This window comes from Lampetra fluviatilis, chromosome 36 (assembly GCF_964198595.1).
Source record: "Lampetra fluviatilis chromosome 36, kcLamFluv1.1, whole genome shotgun sequence".
NCBI lineage: Eukaryota > Metazoa > Chordata > Hyperoartia > Petromyzontiformes > Petromyzontidae > Lampetra > Lampetra fluviatilis.
This window is the reverse complement of record NC_136310.1, coordinates 6,960,536-6,980,532: the sequence shown is the minus strand read 5'-3', so window position 1 is coordinate 6,980,532 and position 19,997 is coordinate 6,960,536. Positions and strand designations below refer to the sequence as shown.

Below are 19,997 nucleotides of genomic sequence, written 5' to 3'. Positions count from 1 at the left end.
AGCGTGTTTCCGCAGGCGACAAGACTCGGCTACCATACGCCACGACGCGCTCTACGCCCCCTTTAGACTGTGATAATACCGCCCCATTACCTGTGTCACTCGCGTCCGTATCAAGAATGAAAGGGCGATCAAAATCGGGATAATCCAATGTCGGAGCCGTAGCCAATAGATCACGCAGACTCCGAAAGGCCGCCTCTTCCGGCTGTCCCCAAACAAATTTCCGTCCTTTACCCGTAAGGAGATGCAAGGGCCTCGCAATCGTCGCAAAACCCGGCACAACGACCGTAAAGGTACGGTCGAAATAGCCGTAGGAAAAACCAACCGCCAAAAGTTCTCTACGAGTGACACAGTAGCGTGTTTCCGCAGGCGACAAGACTCGGCTACCATACGCCACGACGCGCTCTACGCCCCCTTTAGACTGTGATAATACCGCCCCATTACCTGTGTCACTCGCGTCCGTATCAAGAATGAAAGGGCGATCAAAATCGGGATAATCCAATGTCGGAGCCGTAGCCAATAGATCACGCAGACTCCGAAAGGCCGCCTCTTCCGGCTGTCCCCAAACAAATTTCCGTCCTTTACCCGTAAGGAGATGCAAGGGCCTCGCAATCGTCGCAAAACCCGGCACAAATCTTCGGTAATACGAGGCAAATCCCAAAAACCGCCGAACATCCCCCACGGTGGCCGGAGTCGGCCAATCCCGGACGCACGCCGTCTTTTCCGGATCCGTGGACACCCCCTCAGCACTCACAATGTGTCCCAGATAACGGACGGACCGTTGCAGTAGGTGGCATTTCTTTGGTTTAAATTTTAAATTCGCAGAGCGCATCCTCGTGAACACTGTCTCCAGCCGTGTTAAATGTTCCTCAAATGTGCGGCTGAAGACAATGATATCGTCCAAATATATATGACACGTCTCCCACTGCAACCCCGTCAAACGAGCTCCATCAATCTTTGAAATGCGCTTCATAGCCAAGGGAAGATCAATCCCTCGGCAAGGCCAGATATCAACGACCCCCCCCACGGGGTAATGTTCTCTTATAGAGACAATAACGCCCTAACCCAAAACCCGTGAGCCCCCGGCACACCAGGTTCAGTCTGCCACCGCACAACTGAACCATGACTCCCCGAGCCATATGAGCACACGGCCCATTAGTTAAAGACATACCACGGAGGTTTCGCCTCCGGGCTGTCAGGTCAGCCATCAGCCATAGGCCGACGTGACCACCACTCGTGCATCACCCAATCAACAATGGCAGGCATAACAGATGGAATATTTGCCCCACCGAGGTTTTTCCCGCGCGCTCAAAATGGCGGCCCCCTTCGCCCAGCGCGTTCGCGCAATATCTCGCGCGCACTCAAAATGGCGGCCCTTTCCGCAAAGCGCATCGACGCCATACCCCGCGTGTGCGCAAAATGTCGGCCCAACGTGCGAACACGTGGCCAGTTTTCTCCATTCGTGCACCCCAGCTTCCCTTTGCTGGGGGTCACAAATTGCTTCCCCCGTCTTATTGTAACAATCCCAACAACGATAGACGCACAGCCCCAGCTTGCTGTGCGCAGCAGTCATATCGGGGAATTTTTAACCAATATTTTACCAACCACATTGGTTACACAACCCAACTCGCAAAGCAACTCGTGGCTGCATGCGACCAACCGAATACGCGACGCAACTTGGCGCCAATTTACGGTCCCATTAGCGTTAACCTTTGAGACACCCACAACGGCGTCATCACGCACCCTCAAAGCGCGCTCTCTCTCTCACAAAGCGCCGTTACCCATAATATACACAAAATCGCGTGTACATAACATCCATACGACCAAATAATAGGGTCCCCCTCGAATTTGTTACCAATTTCCAAACAGGTACGCACAATTAATAACATCCCAACCCCAATAGTCAATCAATGCATCGCACCCCATAACCATACAGAACGGTGTAACAGCACATACAGTCAGCATATCGCGATCACACGCGCACATTTAAGCACAATAGCAAGCCGATCTGCAGGTAACCAACACACCATTAATCCAGTCGTAACATTGCAGCAACAACACAAATATTCTCTCTCTTGCAACAACCACATCGCACATCGCACCTCGCAGCACAATACACCAAAAAAATATATATATTTTTCAATTAAGCCCATCGCACAAGGTAACCCACGAGATGATACAGCGCAAGATACCCGACGCTCCCGAGTTAATAATTAACTTCGCCATCAATATAACAACTCCACACCGCAGCGCACACACACAATTTAACACTCAGCAAGCACAGCATACTCTCCGTCCATTCTCAACACACGTACACACTTTAATTGACACCGAGCAACAAGCAGATAGCGCGTTCATCGTTATTACACACACATACCCACAGTCCGAACCGCGCTCCGCACAATCGAGTCATGAGAGAAAACAAAATCGCCCCCACCCGGCCCTCGAAAGATGGGTGAGGTGTGTGTAAAGGCCGGGTGCGTATCGTTACGACCCGCCCGGGGCTGCAGCAAGAAGAGGACGGCAGGGCGGCAACTTGAGTCGTCTCGCAGAACTCGTTCGGCGACTTGACTGCTCCGTTGTCACGCACCCGAGCCAGGACGGGAGAGCTCCCGCCCCAGCAGCTGTAGCGTCGTCGTCCTCTCCTCGCAGCTCCCCCTCGCAAAACAGCAGCTCACAGCAGGCTGCTCTCCCCGCGGCACCTCCAGATGGCGGCGCAAGGCTGCCTCTCCGCCGCGATGTTGAAGATGGCGGCGTCTCCCCGCCGCGGTGAAGACAAGATGGCGGCTTCCCGCCGTTTCTCCCCTGCCACGCCCAAGATGGCGTCATCGTGCCGCGTGGCAGATGGCGCTGGCAGCGCAGGCAAGGCGTCGGCCTGCAAACCACCATCGGCTCTCCCCACTGCCGTCGTCGGCGTGGTGAGCTCACACGGTTTCGCCAGCACGATTTTCCAGGTCTCCAGCTGCGCCATCTGTCTCAATCGTAAGTCGGATGATGTAGCAGATGATGGCACAGGAATATTCTTTCTTCCGAGCCGTCTTGACAAGCCGTTTCACTTCTGACACCAGTGTAATAAAAGACTTGACCACGATCTCTGGCTCAGTGTCCTTTATTTGGTCCGTACTGTATTACCCACACGGCTGTCTCCTCTTTGCTCAGTCCCCACAGTGCTGACTCCGATGTCTCTCCAGACTCCACCAGCAGCCCCTCTGTTGGTCTCTGTCGCTCTTGTAGCCCCCACAGCAGCTCCGCTGCTGTTACTCACTCTCAGCCCCCTTGGCTGTAATCGCTGCTGCTCACTCCGCAGCGCTGACAGCCTCGTGCTGTCTCTCTCTCTCTTCGTCGCTCCTGCGACTCTCTGCAGCCACACCGCTGCCTCTAACACACAGCCTTCCTGGCTGTACTCTCCTCTCTCTTCGTCGCTCCTGCGACTCTCTGCAGCCACACCGCTGCCTCTAACACACAGCCTTCCTGGCTGTACTCTGGGGTCGGCTCCCGCTCGCCGGCGGTGCCCCCCTCCTCTCGTTCGCCCTCGTGGCCTCACCCTTTTCCATTCACAACCCGACTGCCTTCTCTTTCCGGTTTACCCGCTTAAGGACCCCAACCTTTCACCCACGTCACCTGGCTCCGCCTCCTCGTGACGTCACATCCGGAAGGTCGCTTACGCCCGCATTACACAAGGATCTAATTTAGTGGCGTGACAGCAAGTGTCTTGCTGACCCATTGCATATAAGAAATACAAAACTGGAAATAATGATTCTTGCTTGCACACTTTGACGCGTGGATCATGAATGTAAGAAATTATTTGAATCGACAAATCGATGAAGTCCTGACACCGCCGGTATGTAAGCAAACAGAGAATCGGTAAAGAGTATTTGTTCGGTGTATATAGTAAGCGGCGTTTCGGGCAACGGGCTACTTCATCGCACTTGAAGAAGGGTCATTACCCGAAACGTCATCCATTGTACACATTTTCTTTTAAGGCCGCAGTGTTATTGACAATTGTGTCGAGTAGTTTTTGTTATTAGTGCTTGCACACTGCCACCGCCAACAGCGGTACGAAGTGGCGTGATGGATGATAGGTGGATGGGCGTATGCATAGACACGAGTCTAGTGTGGGAGCACATGTCCAGACGGCACGTAACAGCGCCCCGCCTTCCGACGCATACCCAAAGGGCTCCTTCCTGGAAATTCTGCAAATGAGTTCACTTCCCGTTTCACCTCCCAGACAGTAATTATTATTCGGCCGCGTCGCTGTGTATGGCTATGCGTGCACGGTGTGTCCCGCGGTGTGAGATATTGAAGACCTCTCGTCGCCGCGGTTCCGTTGTTGGACGAAAAGGATGCACATTAAAACAGCGTGTGCGTTCATCTTTTCTTTGCGCGTTGTCCAGGTCACGCGGAGTCACGGCACGCGGTCAACCCGGTGTCCACTCCAGATCACGCGGTGAGAAAAACGTTTGCCGGGAGCGAGTTGATGTTTTTTTATTTAACTTTTTGCCCCCTCCCCTTTAAGACGTTTTCTAACAACCACGAGAGAAAAAAATCCCTTCCTCTTAAAGATGAAAAAAGAAAGTAATTGAAATCCGTCGTATCTCAAATTTACAGCCGTCCAACGGCACCGTGCCCGCATAATTTATGCACTTTTTTTTAGTCTTTTTTGGGGTTTTTACGAGTGAAAAATACAGAGAGAGTGCAACAGCTGAGCCTCTGACGTTTGTAAAAGTGCAGAAAGTAGTTGTGTTTCCTGGAATTTGCTTATGCCTTTTAAATAAATATTTTTACGAACTTACTATTGCGATTGTGCTATTGCAAGCAAAGCAATGAAACAGGTGAAAACCTTTAGGCAAAGCCGCATGTCACCATGCAAGAGAACAGACTGGGAATTTGACTCCACAAACAATATAGTTACGACTCTTCTTTTGAAGTTGCCCATAACCTGGATTAAAAAATATACCAATCAATGGTCGTCCTTTCCTAAGCCACCCTTACCCCAGCTGAAATCGGCATAAGAATTCGTTGGACACGCGTCAATCATCTTACACGTGTTTTACAAATCACAGCCATGAGAGCTGAACCTCTTGAATCATGGACTATTTTTCTTGCAGCATTAGTTACCAGGCTGAGACTATCAAAACGCCTCATGCGTCAAAGGTGCTTTTGTCTTTGCTGTCTCGTCGAGATTTGACTCCTGACAATCTTGGCAAGCGATGGCCTCGTTTTTTTTTTCCACGTGTGGACACTTGATAGCTTACAAGTCAACGATTTAATCAAAGGCTCTACATAACCGGGTGAGAACCCGAACAAAGCCGCGCATTTCTTTTTTAAGCAACCCTTAGAAAGATGCAGGGAAAACACTTCAAACAACGTAATGAGCTGTAAAAATCTTTAACAGTAGGAACGGGGCCCTTGAGTTGTATTATCTGGCGAGCCACGTAATAAACTAGAGTGTGCTGGTGAACTTTGTGACATCGTAAGTCACGTCCGAACATTACGGCATCTCATGATGTCACGACGTCTGGACGTGTGACTGCTGCGCTCTCATCACTAGTCGCCAGGTCTCTCATCGTCCCACTTCAACATCACTCTTTCATTTCGGCAACGTGTTGCTCTTAACGTCTTGGTGGGCCATGGCTCGGCAGACCTTCGCCAGCCAGATGCGGCCCACAGGCTGGCCAGTTGAAAAACCCAGTTGAAAGACCCAATTGGTGCACGCAGATGTCCCATTTGAATCGTGGAAACACCGATAAAATTAATACAAAAATAGACGTGAAACTTTGTCACGCGGTCACCTCCCTCGCCAAGTCGCCTTCCCCCACGGCGGAGCGGACGCAAGGGGAAAGGTGACGCAGAGGGCACCAAACCGAAGCGCCCTTGGGGCCACGGGGGCTGACGTTGGCATCCAAATGAGGGCCTGTCGGCCGGCGGCAGCGCTCTCCCCCTGTGCGTCACTCCCCTGGCGGCGGATTAAAACGTCCAGGCTGTCGGCGAGCTCGTGCCGCGTCGACGCATCTGATAATTGCGCCGTTACCTGCCCTCCACCGCTCGCGCTCAGGGCTGCCCGTGAGCGCCTGTAATTTCACGTTGATGAACGCTCGCGGTTGCGTTGCGGCACGGCGCGCCAATGAAGGAAAGGCAACTTGGGCTGGATGCACCGCGTGAAACAAGTTAAATAATGGTGCCCGAGCGTTGATTAGGCGTAGCGCTTGAAAGGAAAATCATGGGATACTTTTTGATCGATTGATTTGTGCATTGGTGACCTTTAGTCAACCGGATAAGAGTTTGTTGAGATTTGCCACCTCTTTTGGTTAATGTCCCTTATTTAACCACTCGGTGATGAGCTTCGTTATATGACCACATCGCCCAGAATATACCAAATGTAATCGAGTCCGGTTAGTACTTGGGACACCTGATTGATCCTATTTTGCATGCGAGACACGAATATTAGTAAGCTAGGTAACCACAATTACTCAGTCATACGTAAACAAATTCAATTGTGGGAAATATTACAATTTGGTATATGATGGCCTTTTATTCTTTGTTATGATCTATTTCATTGTTGATGCTCAGGTGGTGAGATTTCATTTATTTATCGCACGTTTATGCCAGCAGCTTGAGCCATGTACACAGGAAGGCTGCGGTACGCAGGGACTCATCCTGATGCTTCTACTTTTGGTTCTTGAGTTAAAAGTGGGATCATGGACAAACATTTTATTTCCAATACATCTCCAGTAGTAAATGTTATGAATCATCAACATTATAATATTGTAATTCAGCCATCCATTGATAGGTGTCACCAACAAGAAATTTATTTAAATGTTCGTGTCTCCTAGTCTGGTGAGGTCCTGCACTCTTCAAAAAAAAAATCTTGCATTTTTAAAAGCTGACCTACTTGCTGGACTGTCATATATTTTCCAGCTCATTGGCATGAAGCATAGGCATCTCATGCATGCGATGATGATCATATGATCTCCGATTAGCACACTCGGCTATGTACGGTGCGAAAGAACTTCAACGTACATACATAGACGAACCCAACCTCCGAGGCGCTGGACTACGACCGCTCACAACCACTGTTGAATCACACGGGTCACTGGCCCAGGTGAGAACTCGTTGTTTCTTTGTCAGCACCACCATCCAGCAATTCCCGACATGGGTCCGCGTTCCACCCTTACCGGCTCACTGCTGTCACGTGGAAACGATGAAGGCCCCCCCCCCCACCTGAGCCAAGCACTCGCTCGCCTTCTCGACGTTTGTACGCAGTTCACTTCACTATGCCCCTCTTGACTGGAACTCCTCTTGCTCTCACCGTTCTCTCACTTCTAGCCGGCCAAGCGATACTCACTCAGCCCTCTCGATACAGTTGCCCCTGGCAACCGCGGTCCTCTCTGACTCCCCCCCCTCCCCCCCTCCTCCACCGTGACATCAGTCCCTGAGCTCCCGTCAGCAGTGAATCCGTCTGCCGGGATTTCGTGCCCGGCCGCCACCGCTGCTGCTGCTACTTCTCTCTGGTCCCCTGCCCGTATTTTGCGCAGAGATCCCTCGTCTTCCAGATTCATTCACTCCTTTTATATAATGTAATTCCAGTAATAGATATAGCTAGTGTAATTATTCATTATCCCTCCCCTACATCCCATTAGGTTCATTAACTTAACTATAACACTCGCACACATTGTAATTATTGATTTTCCATCTCACGTAATTCAATGCACGTGTCATTAGCGCCAGATTTGCTTTTAATCGATGAATAGATGCATAATTACGTGCCTATTCACAGTGCTTCAATCTGCCCAAATATCTCCCCCCCCTATAATTAATTGAATTGTCTTGATTTAAGATTGCAATTTAAATTCAAGAATCAATTGATTCCAGAATTGTAATAATATGAGAAATATTTTTTTAAACAAGGGCTGGGGAATGGTAGAGAATTTATGTAGATACTCTCGGCATTATTGTGAAGAAGCAGCAGTAGCCTAGACACCAACGAAAGAGAGGCGTAGTGGTAAAATATGTAGAGGGAGGACATCAACGCAATCGGAAACCGTCATCAAATAAAATACGGAAGTTGGACGTGGTGGTAGCAGAAGGAAGAAAGCGCAACAGGCCGGAGCAAATTTAAGGTGTTTATCGCAGATGCCACGGAGTCTCACAGGGGATGATTAATGACAATGATGATGCACAGACGTGTTTTGTTCAATGGATGTATGTTGAACTTCTTTAGCGCACAGCCAACCGTGCCAATGGGAGGTGCGTGGGCAGGACGAAAAACTGAACACGAAAGGCAATGAGGGCATCTCATTCCTTTTTGTGGATGGGGGCCTCTTAACGCCACGCGGCTCGTGGCAATTATTTGACCGTATTTCACCCCGCCGAAGGTGGGCATCAGAGTAGTGGGAATCTCAAGATTCTATGCAAAGTGGTGGGACATGAGCATCATGGAGAAAAAGTGAGCGTGTAATATAAATGCACGGGGAAGAGATGGTCATTAGCAAATGAGAGTAGGAACTAGTACGGTTTGTCACGAACAAGACATGCCAATTCGTGGGCTTGCTCTCCGACACACCGGCGTGCTGAACTAGTAACGAATTTGGCATGTTTTGTTTACGTAAAAAAAAAACCTTACCAATTGGTTGTGTTAGGTGGTGGCGGGTTTAACGTCACATTTATATTTACGCGACCTAACCCAAAAACCTATATTGTGGGTAATATTGGTCAAAAAGGCCTCCTCCTACTGCTTGTTAAACTGAGAAGAGGAACGTTTGAGCAAGGACTGGAACATGGACAAAGGAGAGTATGTTCCACACAATGGGAGCAGCAGAGGAGAAGGAGCGACGTCACACTGAGCTGGGGTTGACTGAGCATTTGAACTGGAGAGCAAAATCAGAGGAATTAAAGAGCGATGAGATGGGAGAGGCAAGAGAGGGCAGAGTCCATGGAAGAACTTTAAAACGGTGAGGTCGGTCTTGAACTTGATCCAGGGCTAGACCCGGAGCCAGTGGAGGGCAGCAGTTTGGGATGCGGGGTATTTCTAGGTGCATGTTCTCTCTGTATGCATGCGTGTGTGAGAGTATGGGGAGAGGTAGTGTAGCAGTTAGCGCCCTGCGCTTTTAACCCGGCGACCGGGTTAACACCAGTGACGATTATCTGAACAGGTCCTGGGCTTCCTCTAAGTCGACTCAGCCTCAAATGAGTGCCTGGCGTGGTTTGTAATCATCGTCACTAGGGAGACAAAGGAGGCCTGGCGTGGTGCTGGTCACCCACCCCCTCGTTTGCCGTGTCGGCCTTCATAGGTGCTCACTCACAACACTTACCCCAACAGTCTGTTTCGGCTATATGGGGCATCTTTGTCTTTTTATTTAGCGGCCTATGCTTTTGACACGACGACCAGAGTTCAATGCCCGCTCATAGCCAACATCAGTGGCGAATACTTGAACTGGGCCTCCCCGAAATCGACTCACCTTAATTGAGTACTGTGCCTGGTGTGTTGTGTAAACAATAGCACTAGGGAGACAAAGGTGGTGGAGTGCGGCTCTGGCCACACCACTCACTCGTGTGCCGTGCCAGCCTTATTAGGCGCTTGCTCACCGCACTTGCCCCAACGGTCTGCCAAGGGCAGTACGGGAGTCTTTGTTTGTGGGTATGAACATTTGTTAGTGAGTGACCGAGATGAGGAATGGTGGCAGCAGCAGCAGCAGTCGCTATTCAGTGGTTTACACGGGGGGGATTAAACGAGCACAACATAGACACAACACCGTGTCAATTCCAATTGCGTTTACTTTACTCGTATGTAAAGAAGAATAAGCATGTGTACGCATTCGGGTTATTTTTATATATTTATATAACGGAGATTGGTTTTGTAAGCCCTGACTGGCATTAGTTTGTACTAGCAGAAAAACTGATTTAAAATGGTATTTTACATACATATGTATATACACACGGAGAATCGTGTAATTGTCCCCATCGCCATGTCAAGTGTCTCCTTTTATCAGTTGTGTGCTCACAGAACCCGCACACGTTATAACATGGCATATGAGCGCTTTCATAAAATGTTAATATTCAGCCGTGACTTCCAGCACAAAGCTGCCTTCCCTTGTGGATAATGTCAGAGACGTGTTCTTGTTATTTTCGCACGCATTTCATCGACGAAGTGTCGCATAGCGCACTGCCAGGGTTTCAGTGGAACAGTGATCATCTAGGGGGTTCAGCGGTAATGTTGTAGTTAGTTCACTGGACTATGAACCGGCTCGCCTGAGTTTGATTCTCGGCCATGGCTAATTATAATTGTTGGTGGCATTAGCCGTGGGTGTGAAACATTCCTGAACCAGTATAGGGTCGCTCCTTCACCGACCCGCACTTGGCAGTGCAGTGAAGTATGGTCAAACATCTCCCTCATGACTGATATGACTTGGGGAGGCCTTCATCCAGCAGTGGATTGACAAAGGACTTGATTTTTTATCGTTATAATAATGAAAATGAATTGATTTAAAGTCTCATACTATGGAATGACTGGTGTACAACGCATACATGTGGGCTTGCTGGATTATTGAACAAAAATAAGCTGAATTTCGATTTGAAGCTTTCGTGACTGCAGGGATTCATCTTTTTGGTTCTTTTGGTAAAGTCACGTAGAAGGGAAATAATAAAATAATAAAAATAAACATAATAAAATAATTCTCACGACGTTTCGGCCACAACGCAAGCAGCCGTCCTCAGGTGAAGAACAAGTCTGTCGGGAAGACAGCGTCTGAATGAAATAACACCAGGCTTGGAGAGTATATTTAAATTATTTTGTCAAGGCGCTCTTCCCCCCTCCAACCCAGCTTAAATATACTCTCCAAGCCTGGTGTTGTTTCATTCAGACGCTGTCTTCCCGACAGACTAAAAATAAGCTAGTTAGTGTGGATTTTGGAAGGAAATAGCGAGTGGATGTTGTCCAAATTTCTGAGCTTAGTCTATTGGCTATTAACAATCTGATTGATTGATTGGTGGGTGTACATGCAGATTATTAATGCAGGTGACCCACTAACTATTGCATTGCTGGTTTTTAATTCACGTGTGCTGTTGGCAATTCGAAAATATTGAAATGGTTCATGTGATGTTGAATTCATGGGTCATGACTTTTAATGTGTTTTTGCTTGTGTTGTATCGTTCCAATTGTGCTATCGGCATGATATCATGAGACGGAGAAAAACGCCCATTCGGAACTCTCACAGAGAAGTACATCACCCCATGTTAGACCACAGCCTGTGGAAGGTGATTTCACAGAACTACTCCTGAGGAATCACTTCAGGTCACGTTTTGTCCATCTGCACTTTCTCATACAGCCTGCTGTAAAGATTAAAAACAAACTAAACTCAACATATTTGTCAATAAAACACCGTGGCCTTTAAAAGGAAAAATATATAATAGCCAACGTGCCAGGCAATGATCCTTCTTTGTTCATGTGCTATGAAGAAAGGCCGTTGCTCAAAACGTCACCTCTTCTGTATATTTTCCCTTCAGGGCCACAGTATTTATTGACCACTGGTTTGAGTTTGTATTATTTATGATTATGATTTTGCTTGTTGTATCAGTGCCAACGCAGCAGCAGCAGCGATGGCGGCCGGCATGACCACCAAATAATCTGGTGTAAAGATGTTCGTCGCTTGGCGGTCAAACCAATTTTTCAGATGTGGAATTTAGCCAAATTCATTGAAAATCCCGCTTTTAGTGCGATTGGGGCTCTTGTGTGGCCATTGGTTACTGGGCTTAGGCCTTCAAATCGGATTTGTAGTTAAGAACCGGGGTTAATCCACAGGTGGCTGTCCGAATTTGAACCCCAAGACATCTCTGTGACCTCTCGGCTACCCAGGCACCACACGCTTTAATTCATTTTTAAATGCAATTTTAATTTGCCATCTTTTTTTCATGATATTTTCCCCCCTCGAATATAATTACCCTTTACACTTCATTTCGTTACAACCCTGTATTTTTATCCATTTGTCCCTATTAAAAATTCATGTCTGAGTGCACTCTTGACTTAAACGAGTAACGCCTATTAGAAATGGTTACAGCTCATTTGGTAGCCAGCAGTTCTAATTCAGGGCAGGGTCGGCTTTGGTATCATCAACGTTATCATCATCGGAATCATGAGCACCGGGTTTCTCAAACTAATACCAACTGGCGAGGCTACGCTGTTCGGTTGGAGGTCAGAAATGGTCGCTGCGTTAATTGATTAAAGACTATGCTCCTGTTATAGGATGATAAATTACTACCACTGTCTGAGGTCTGTCAAGTCAAATCGTCGCACTGAGCAGTCACCGAAGCAGGGTCACCGAATTGACTCCTCTGCTCAACTGTTGCAGTCAATGCCACGACCTAAATCTCTTCCTTGCAGAAATGTCCCCATTCCTGCAGTGTCTGCCTTCCTGGTCCCCCACCTTTTTCTCCACTCATTCCTGTACTCGGCCTTCTCCACATTCACTCCATGGTCATCCGTACCCCGGTGGTTGACCACTTAGAACCACCTCCTTCCTGGCCTGTCTCTGTCTCCTCCCTGCAGCCGTGTACCATCGTGGGGGCACCAGCTGGGGGTTTCTAGAACTCCACCCCCTCCCCTACCCCCCACCCTCTCCTGTTTTAAACAATACCACGCTCCAGGATTGCCTCCATGACAGTGCTTCCTCTCTGCTTGCGACATTTATGTATGTACGTATTATATACGGTGGCGGTGACGCGGGCCAGCGGTAGCGCAGAGGTTCGCGGTTCGAGCCCCGAGGTCACCCTGGTTAATAATGCGGGAGTATTAACCGTTCGTACGCACCATCTGCTTCGCAGTAAACGCAGTCGACGTTGAAATGTGTGTCCGTATGTTGAACTTCTTTCGCACCGTACCCAGCCAACCGTGCTAACTGGAGGTGCGGGACATGTCGTATCCTACAGTTAACTCCGGGTTCCTGTAAATCCTCTGCAGGGCAGCGTCGTGAGAAGGACCATCGTGGACGCGGACGAGGCGTCGCCCGAGCAGCTCCACGGCAGAACCGTGACTCCGGTGGACGCCCTCATCCTGGCGCCCGGCAGCGGACTCCCCACCAGGTGAGCCGCCCCCCCGCCACTCCGCGCGCCACCCCGGCCCCCCCTTCGCCCCCCCCCCCCCCACCACAGCGAAGGTGCGTGACGAAAGCTTGAGAGAGAAGAAACTCTCAACACGCTGTTCTAACCACGGACGAGACCCGGCGCCCCGATTATGGGCACTGGAGCTGTGCTGACTGTCGTGACTGCAGGAATTCATATTCTTGGTTCTTTCCGTAAAGTCACGTATTTTCAATTAATTTTTAATTTTATTTCACTCTTTTAATTTTTATTGTGATGTCTTGCTTTTATAAAAAAAAAAGTGAATGTTTTATTTATTTATATAGTAAAAAATCTATCTACGCCACTTTACCAAAAGAACCAAGAATATGGAGCTATGCTCTTTTAAATCTCGATGAAAAGCTCATTTCTTTAGAACTGCTTTTTGTGTTTAGTTTGTTGTCCTTCCCCCCCTTCCCACACACACCTCCGATTAGCACGGTTGGCTACCTAAGGTGCAAAAGAAGCTCAACGTACATACATACACGCGTGCTAAATCGCTGTCTGCTCTGCTGCTGCCGCTGCTGTAGCTTCTCGTCGACACTGTCACGCGCAGCCTTCGCACGCCTCCACACTGCTGCCAGCCTCCTGGAAATCCGCGACATCCACGGCCGCCTCGCTGACATGGTGGACCCCGATGACCCCGTCGCCTTTGACCTCATGCGGGAGGAGGCCGACCCTCTGAAGGGCAACGAGATCGTGCTGCAGTTCGTGGCCTTCAGCAGGTGCTGGCGCTCCGCCCGTCTGTGTCTGTCTCTCCGCCTGACCATAACGTGGGGTCACATTAACTCAAGTAATAAGGATCCAGTTCAGGTGGTCAAGCCAGATAACCGCGGGAGGAGTAGCAGAGTGTATCGCTTTTATGTTTAGTTACGTTCGCGAGATACTCGCACTTTGCATTGAGTGTATCCCCTCAATGTTCTGTTGAAGGATCCTTGTCCCAGGGGCAATCTGGCCCATTGTTTAGCCCTGAAGAGGACCATTGGCATGGCTTGTGTTGTTGCTCTGAAGACCGGGAGATCGATGATTGATGTTCGGTCGCCGTATTGAAAGCATTTGTCGTGATTTATAACTTACGAGTGTGGACTGCGTGAAGTCTTGCTATATTCCTCTCCAAATTTCAGTACTAAGTTTGCGATGCTATTCACAACTCATTAAATTGAAACCCGGCGAAATTGAACAAAGGGTTGCCCAGAACTTGAAAAGGTAAACCAGAGCAAAATATGGAAGCTTGTTTGCCCAGCTACCCGTCAGAAACAAACGCATGTTGGAAAGCGTTATATTGCAAGCCAATCTCCACTGTTTCTTCAATAGAGAAATCGTAAAACTACATGAACTCTCTCCTGAAGCGATGTAGTAGCTAGCAGACCTCGACATTGGCATTTAGCTCCGGAACATAGTACCGTACTTTAAAATAAAATTAATGCGTATTTTAGGATGTCCCCAATGTTGTCTTAATTGTCGTGAAAGTTCTGGCCTGCTGGGCTACTAGGTAGCCAAGAGATGGCAGTATAGAAAGTCGGTTTGCAAGTGGTAACGCTTGTGCCTTGCAGCAAGTAGGACTTGGGTCTGATTGCCGACACAGGAACCTTCCTCCGTGGAGTTATAATCCTATCCTTAGGTTTTTTCGGTAAAGTCACGTAGGTAAAAAAATTTAAATTAATAAAAAGTTAAAGAAAAATAAAATAAAAAATCACGACGTTTCGGAGGCAACACAAGCTTCCGTCTTCAAGTGGAACCGTCACAGCACGATTGCTGTATCAAGTAAGAGCTTACTTTACCGAAAAAAACCTAAGAATATGAATCCTTGCAGTCACGAAAGCTATAATCCTGTTCCTGCGGGTTCTCAGTTTTTTTCTTTTTCCCAGAGCAAAAAAAATACAACGTAACTGGCATTGGCCAAACGTCACAATGCTGAAAATTGACCAAATCACTCAATTGGGGTGACACGTAACAGCAACATTGCGCCCTGTATTGCAAAAAATTGTCAGGACCGTCCTGAAAAAAGATTCTTGAAACCTCAGTAAGGCTTTCATGGGTAAATAAGCGTAGTCGTAGGGGCAGTAATAATAATAATGATATTACTATACACACGAATATGATCGTATGCATGCCATGCCACAGCCTGTGCGTTCAGTGAAGCAAAAAGTAGGCTGAAATGTCCCTGCAGCTGGGGCATCTGGCAGTCATCACGCAACCCATTTTGAACACAGAAACTCAGCGGCCCAGTGTATCCACTCTTGATGTAACAATTCACCCTTTCTCCCCTGCCTGTGCTGCCCTCCGAAGGCGATTTCATGAATTGGGTCACACAATTTAATCCAAGCATTAAGAACAAATCTTAACGTTCAGTGAAGGTATGTGACAACTATTTCAATACAGCGTCACACGTCGAACCCATTGCATTTACCAAATATTCTTACCACGTGTAATTCGATGGCGATTACCGTGATTGTTAATAAGTGATATTCATTTATTCATCCTTGAACCTGCAATTACCCTGCTGTTGGGGGCACCTGGCAGTTGGGACACTCACCACTGGGCCAGTTTGAAAAGAACCTTTGCTCAACTTCTCACTTTATATGTCATGGGGGTTTGTTGAGCCATACTTCACCACGCTGGTCAGTGTGGTAGGGGTTGGTGAAAAATCACATGCAATTTACATGTATTCCTTCCATCTCTCACTGGGCTCACATGCGTGCGCTTAGAAAATTCATTCCGATTTTTACGAATGTTTTATCAGTGCATGAACCACTGTCCCCTCTTTTATTTATTTACCATTTGTGCCACGAGATGAAGCAACACCCAACTGGTCAAGAAGATAATCATCAAGTCCTTTCAAGGAAATTGACATCACAAGACTCTCTGTGATGGTGGTGCCGGTGTTGACGCCTCCAGAACATTTCAAATACCCCTTTGCTATTCAATATTGTACGTAGCCGGGAATCGTAATGCAGGTCACCGGGTTTGTAGCGCATTGTTCTAACCACTGTGCGATCGCCCCCCCCACCCCAACCCACTCCATTCTCACGATACTTACCCAGTTATTTCCTAGAAAATTACCAGAGTGCACCGTGTCTGGTTAAGTGGACATTGAAGGCCAGGCGGCATTGTTTGCAAGCGTGCTGGAATTACAACCAAAAGTCCTATTTTTGTAAACGTTGGTCCGCATGATTTGTGTGACGTTAACCACTGTCCCTACATAACCCCGGGTCACCCAAGTCATCTTTGTTAAGGGAGATATTGAATCTCATCGGTCTCTCACCGTGTTTAATAAAGGACATCTGTCAATCCAATCAATTGGGTGAGATCAAATTGTATTTTAACCTTAGTGCTGAATTTGGTTTCCCAAATGACTCACACTTTAGCATATGTCACTGGCATTATGACAATTACAGTTCGCGATGGAAATTATTGTATGTGATTCATGATTTTGATTATGCTGATGACCACGGTGAATCTGTTGGCAATAATGCATATGGTGTTATTTTTTATCTAAAGATAAGGATGGTGCTGATAATTCTATTGATTATTACGATGACAATGCTGATGATTAAGACTGCAAATGATGATGATGATTATTGTGACGCTAATTAAAACCATGACGATGCTGGTCATTATCATGATAACTGTGAACGTGATAACAGATACAGACACAGACACAGAAAATAAAAGTGATAAAGCTGATGGTCAGGAACGCATCAATAGCACACTCAACTTTCACCGTGCCGTGATAACGATCGCTAACAACCACCGATCGTGTGACTGACTCAATTATAAATTGCATCATTACATCCGGGAGGTCTATAATAAGGGACCTATGCATATCCTCCTTATCTCATCAGAGAGCAAGCTCACAGTGATGTATTGATGACTAGTGTTAAAAAAAAACTTCAATGTGTGATCGATACAGCTTCCTTGCACCGAGTTTGATGTACGTAGGTGGCTGTTTTTAACCGAGAACATAAATAATTAAAATGAACGTGTTAACAAAAAAAACGCAACCCCGTGCCATATTTCCTAACCATCTGGTGCTTTCATTTTCGGTGTCCCGCTGACTCGACTCCCAACAGAGCGTCAGGAGGCGGTGGTGGGAGACGGGACGGCAGTGTCACCCGTGCGCTCACGTCCGTCTACTTCACGCTGCGCTTCTACCGCTTCGCGCCGGCCGCCACACGAGCTCTGGCCCTCTCGGAGGTGCCTGCTCACGCCCGATCGGACGAGCCCACCCTCCTGCTGCCTCTGGGCCCCGACGGGGTTCCGCTGAAAGGTAAACAGCAGCAGGCGGCGGTGGCTTATTGCACCCCAGCAGATCGCTGGCTGCCCCCTGTGACCGTGCGATTGTATTACTGGCCCTGTGGGCTCACCACTGCCTCGCTTAGCACATGCGGCACAAATAATACCTCCTGACCTCCTGGCTATTACTGTGGCTCGCACAACGGCCACCTCTTTCACGCAATTGCCACTCCCTAAGCCCTCGCTACCAACTAAATGGCTCAACTACTGCCATGGAGGGCCAAATACTCCCCCGTGGCACAATTTACGTCCATTTGGTTCAACTACCGCCCCTGTCTGTGGTCCAGCTACGACACTTGTTATCCGTCCATCATGACGGTGACACGACTCCACTCCGTGGCCCATTTACCACCCTTGTGGTCCATTTACCACCTACATGGCCCATTACCACTCCTGTGGCTCAAGCTTTGCCCATGTGTCCGAATGAATGTACTTGCGACCCAGAAACCTTCGCAAAGAAAGACCAACTCTTCCCGTTGCCTCCCGACCCTCTTGTGCCCTACATCCCCACCCCCATTGGACCAAATATTGCCGAGATGACCAACTTGACCTCCCCATATCCTACCAGTTTTCTTTGCGGTCTAAGTATCCCTTTGACCGAAACGGCCAATTCAGTAGCCCTCCTACGCTTCCTCGTTGTGCGAGAGGTCGACTTTACAAAAAATTACATTAAATAGCGTGATTTCTTTCGAGAGCCCATCTCTTGTTTGAAAAGGCCTTTGAAGGTCACAGTGGCAGATTAAAAGATCCGTGGAAAGGTCGGAGTAGAAAATTAAAAGACCCTTGTAAGGTGACGGCTGGGAAAAAAAAGTTGCAGTGTCTCAAAACGTGCCTATCACAATTACCATTTAACGTCTGTTACTTCGACGCGCGGCGATGATGCGTGCGTTCGTTCACCGTTCTCCATTCATTAAGCGTGCTGCACAGACAGCAGTACCGAAAAATCACGTGGCAAACGTTTGAAGGCACGCGTAATTGGGTGGGATTTTTTTTTGCCTTTGCCTCTGGGAGTCTTTTCAGATCCAAAGTCACACTTTCAAAAACGTGATGCTCAACCAATGACTCATTGTTGATCCCCCCACCGCCCTTGACCTAATTGCCTGCCCCAATATTACGTGCAATCGGGGCGAGATGCCTCTGCTTTGTACGGAATGACATTGCGTCCGCACCTCATTTAACAACCCCTACCCCGGGTTTTAATTTCTCAAATTGAATCACCGAGTGTGAAACGTGGAATTTTTCATGTCGGTTCTGTCTTTGCACCTCCCCCTACCCCCCTGCTTCTCAGGATCATCACAAATATGAAGTGCACGTAACAGTTTTTTAGCAAGTTAAATTATTTTTGTAAGCTATTGTTGTGTAAGTTAATATCTACACCGAAGTTTTCCACGAAAGTCGCATTGTTGCGCTATTGAGTTGAACTATGTTTGCACCTCAGTTGCTTTCTTTCTGCCGAACTCTCAACTGTCTCTCCTGCGCCTGTGTTCGTCTCTCCCCTTTGTTTTCCACCTAAATATCCATCCCCTCCCTCATATCCGTAAATAACGGATATCCGTGAATAACGGATATGAGGGAGGGGGATCGGGTAAAGCACTGGGCAATGAACATGGTGACCTGAGTTCGATTCCCAGCCGTGGCTAAAGTAAATGGCAAGTGATAGCGGATTCAGAATATATTTTTTTTTGCTGGAAGAGTCCGATGAGATCCGAAGCAATTTTTTTTCACAAACGTCCAGGACGGGCGGGTCAGAAAGTTGCAAAGACAAGCAGTACGGGAGTGCAAAGTATAGGAAAGCAAAACAAGTCGCTAAATGTAAATACATAAAGTGTATAAGTGCACCAATTCACGTCGATTTTCAACACCAAATGCAATCTTTGGCACAGCAGCAAAACCTGAACAAAAACAGTCCCAGACCCCACACCAAGACAATGCACAGGCCCTCAATAAAAATTGCACGTTAAACTTGAACTATCGACACACGGATAAGGATCAAAGTCACAAATCACAATGGCAAAAATGTGGTTGTATCCAGCATTATAACCGGTCATGGACCCCCAACTCCACCCCCCAACACCGTTTTCCATCTAATGCTGGCCACCTTGATGGGTTATGGTTAGATAACCCCCATGACCGACATGCATGCCTTCATCTGTTTGTGGATTTACAAAGTTCAAGTTGATTGAGTTGAACAAGGTGAGAACTCAAGAGACCAAGATGAGTGTCTCTTGCAAGGGTGATCGGGGGCATTAGTCTGCCAAAAGTGGGGGGGGATGATTGTACGTACCTATGTTTAACACGACCAATAGCCATAATAGAGGTTTTTTGGGTTAGATCGCGTAAATATGAATGTGTCGTTAAACCTGCCACAACCCGACACAGCCAATTAGTAAGCTTTGTCACGTAAACAGAACACGCCAAATCCTTACTAGTGAGGAGGAGACTTGAGATGGTTAAGCAGGATCTTTATTTACAAGGCAACTCACACCGTACTTCCGCTAATCATCGAAAACCAACCTCGAAACCCTCCAACTTCTCTCCCTTATGTAGCCCGTCCCCCGCCCTGTTTCACACTGCCGGGGTTTTCTACCCCTTTG

At 47.9% G+C, this 19,997-nt stretch overlaps 1 protein-coding gene across 6 annotated transcripts in view; it reads left to right on the top strand.

Annotated features, from left to right (window-relative positions):
- NPHP4 (nephrocystin 4) overlaps nt 1-19,997 on the top strand; it is a 285,849-nt gene that overhangs the window by 172,349 nt on the left and 93,503 nt on the right. For all 6 annotated transcript variants that reach the window (XM_078873295.1, XM_078873294.1, XM_078873296.1 and 3 more), the window contains 4 exons: nt 4,392-4,444; nt 12,950-13,071; nt 13,638-13,832; nt 17,181-17,377. In XM_078873295.1, the coding sequence (XP_078729421.1) occupies nt 4,392-4,444; nt 12,950-13,071; nt 13,638-13,832; nt 17,181-17,377 (567 nt within the window). The remainder of the gene's footprint in view (nt 1-4,391; nt 4,445-12,949; nt 13,072-13,637; nt 13,833-17,180; nt 17,378-19,997) is intronic.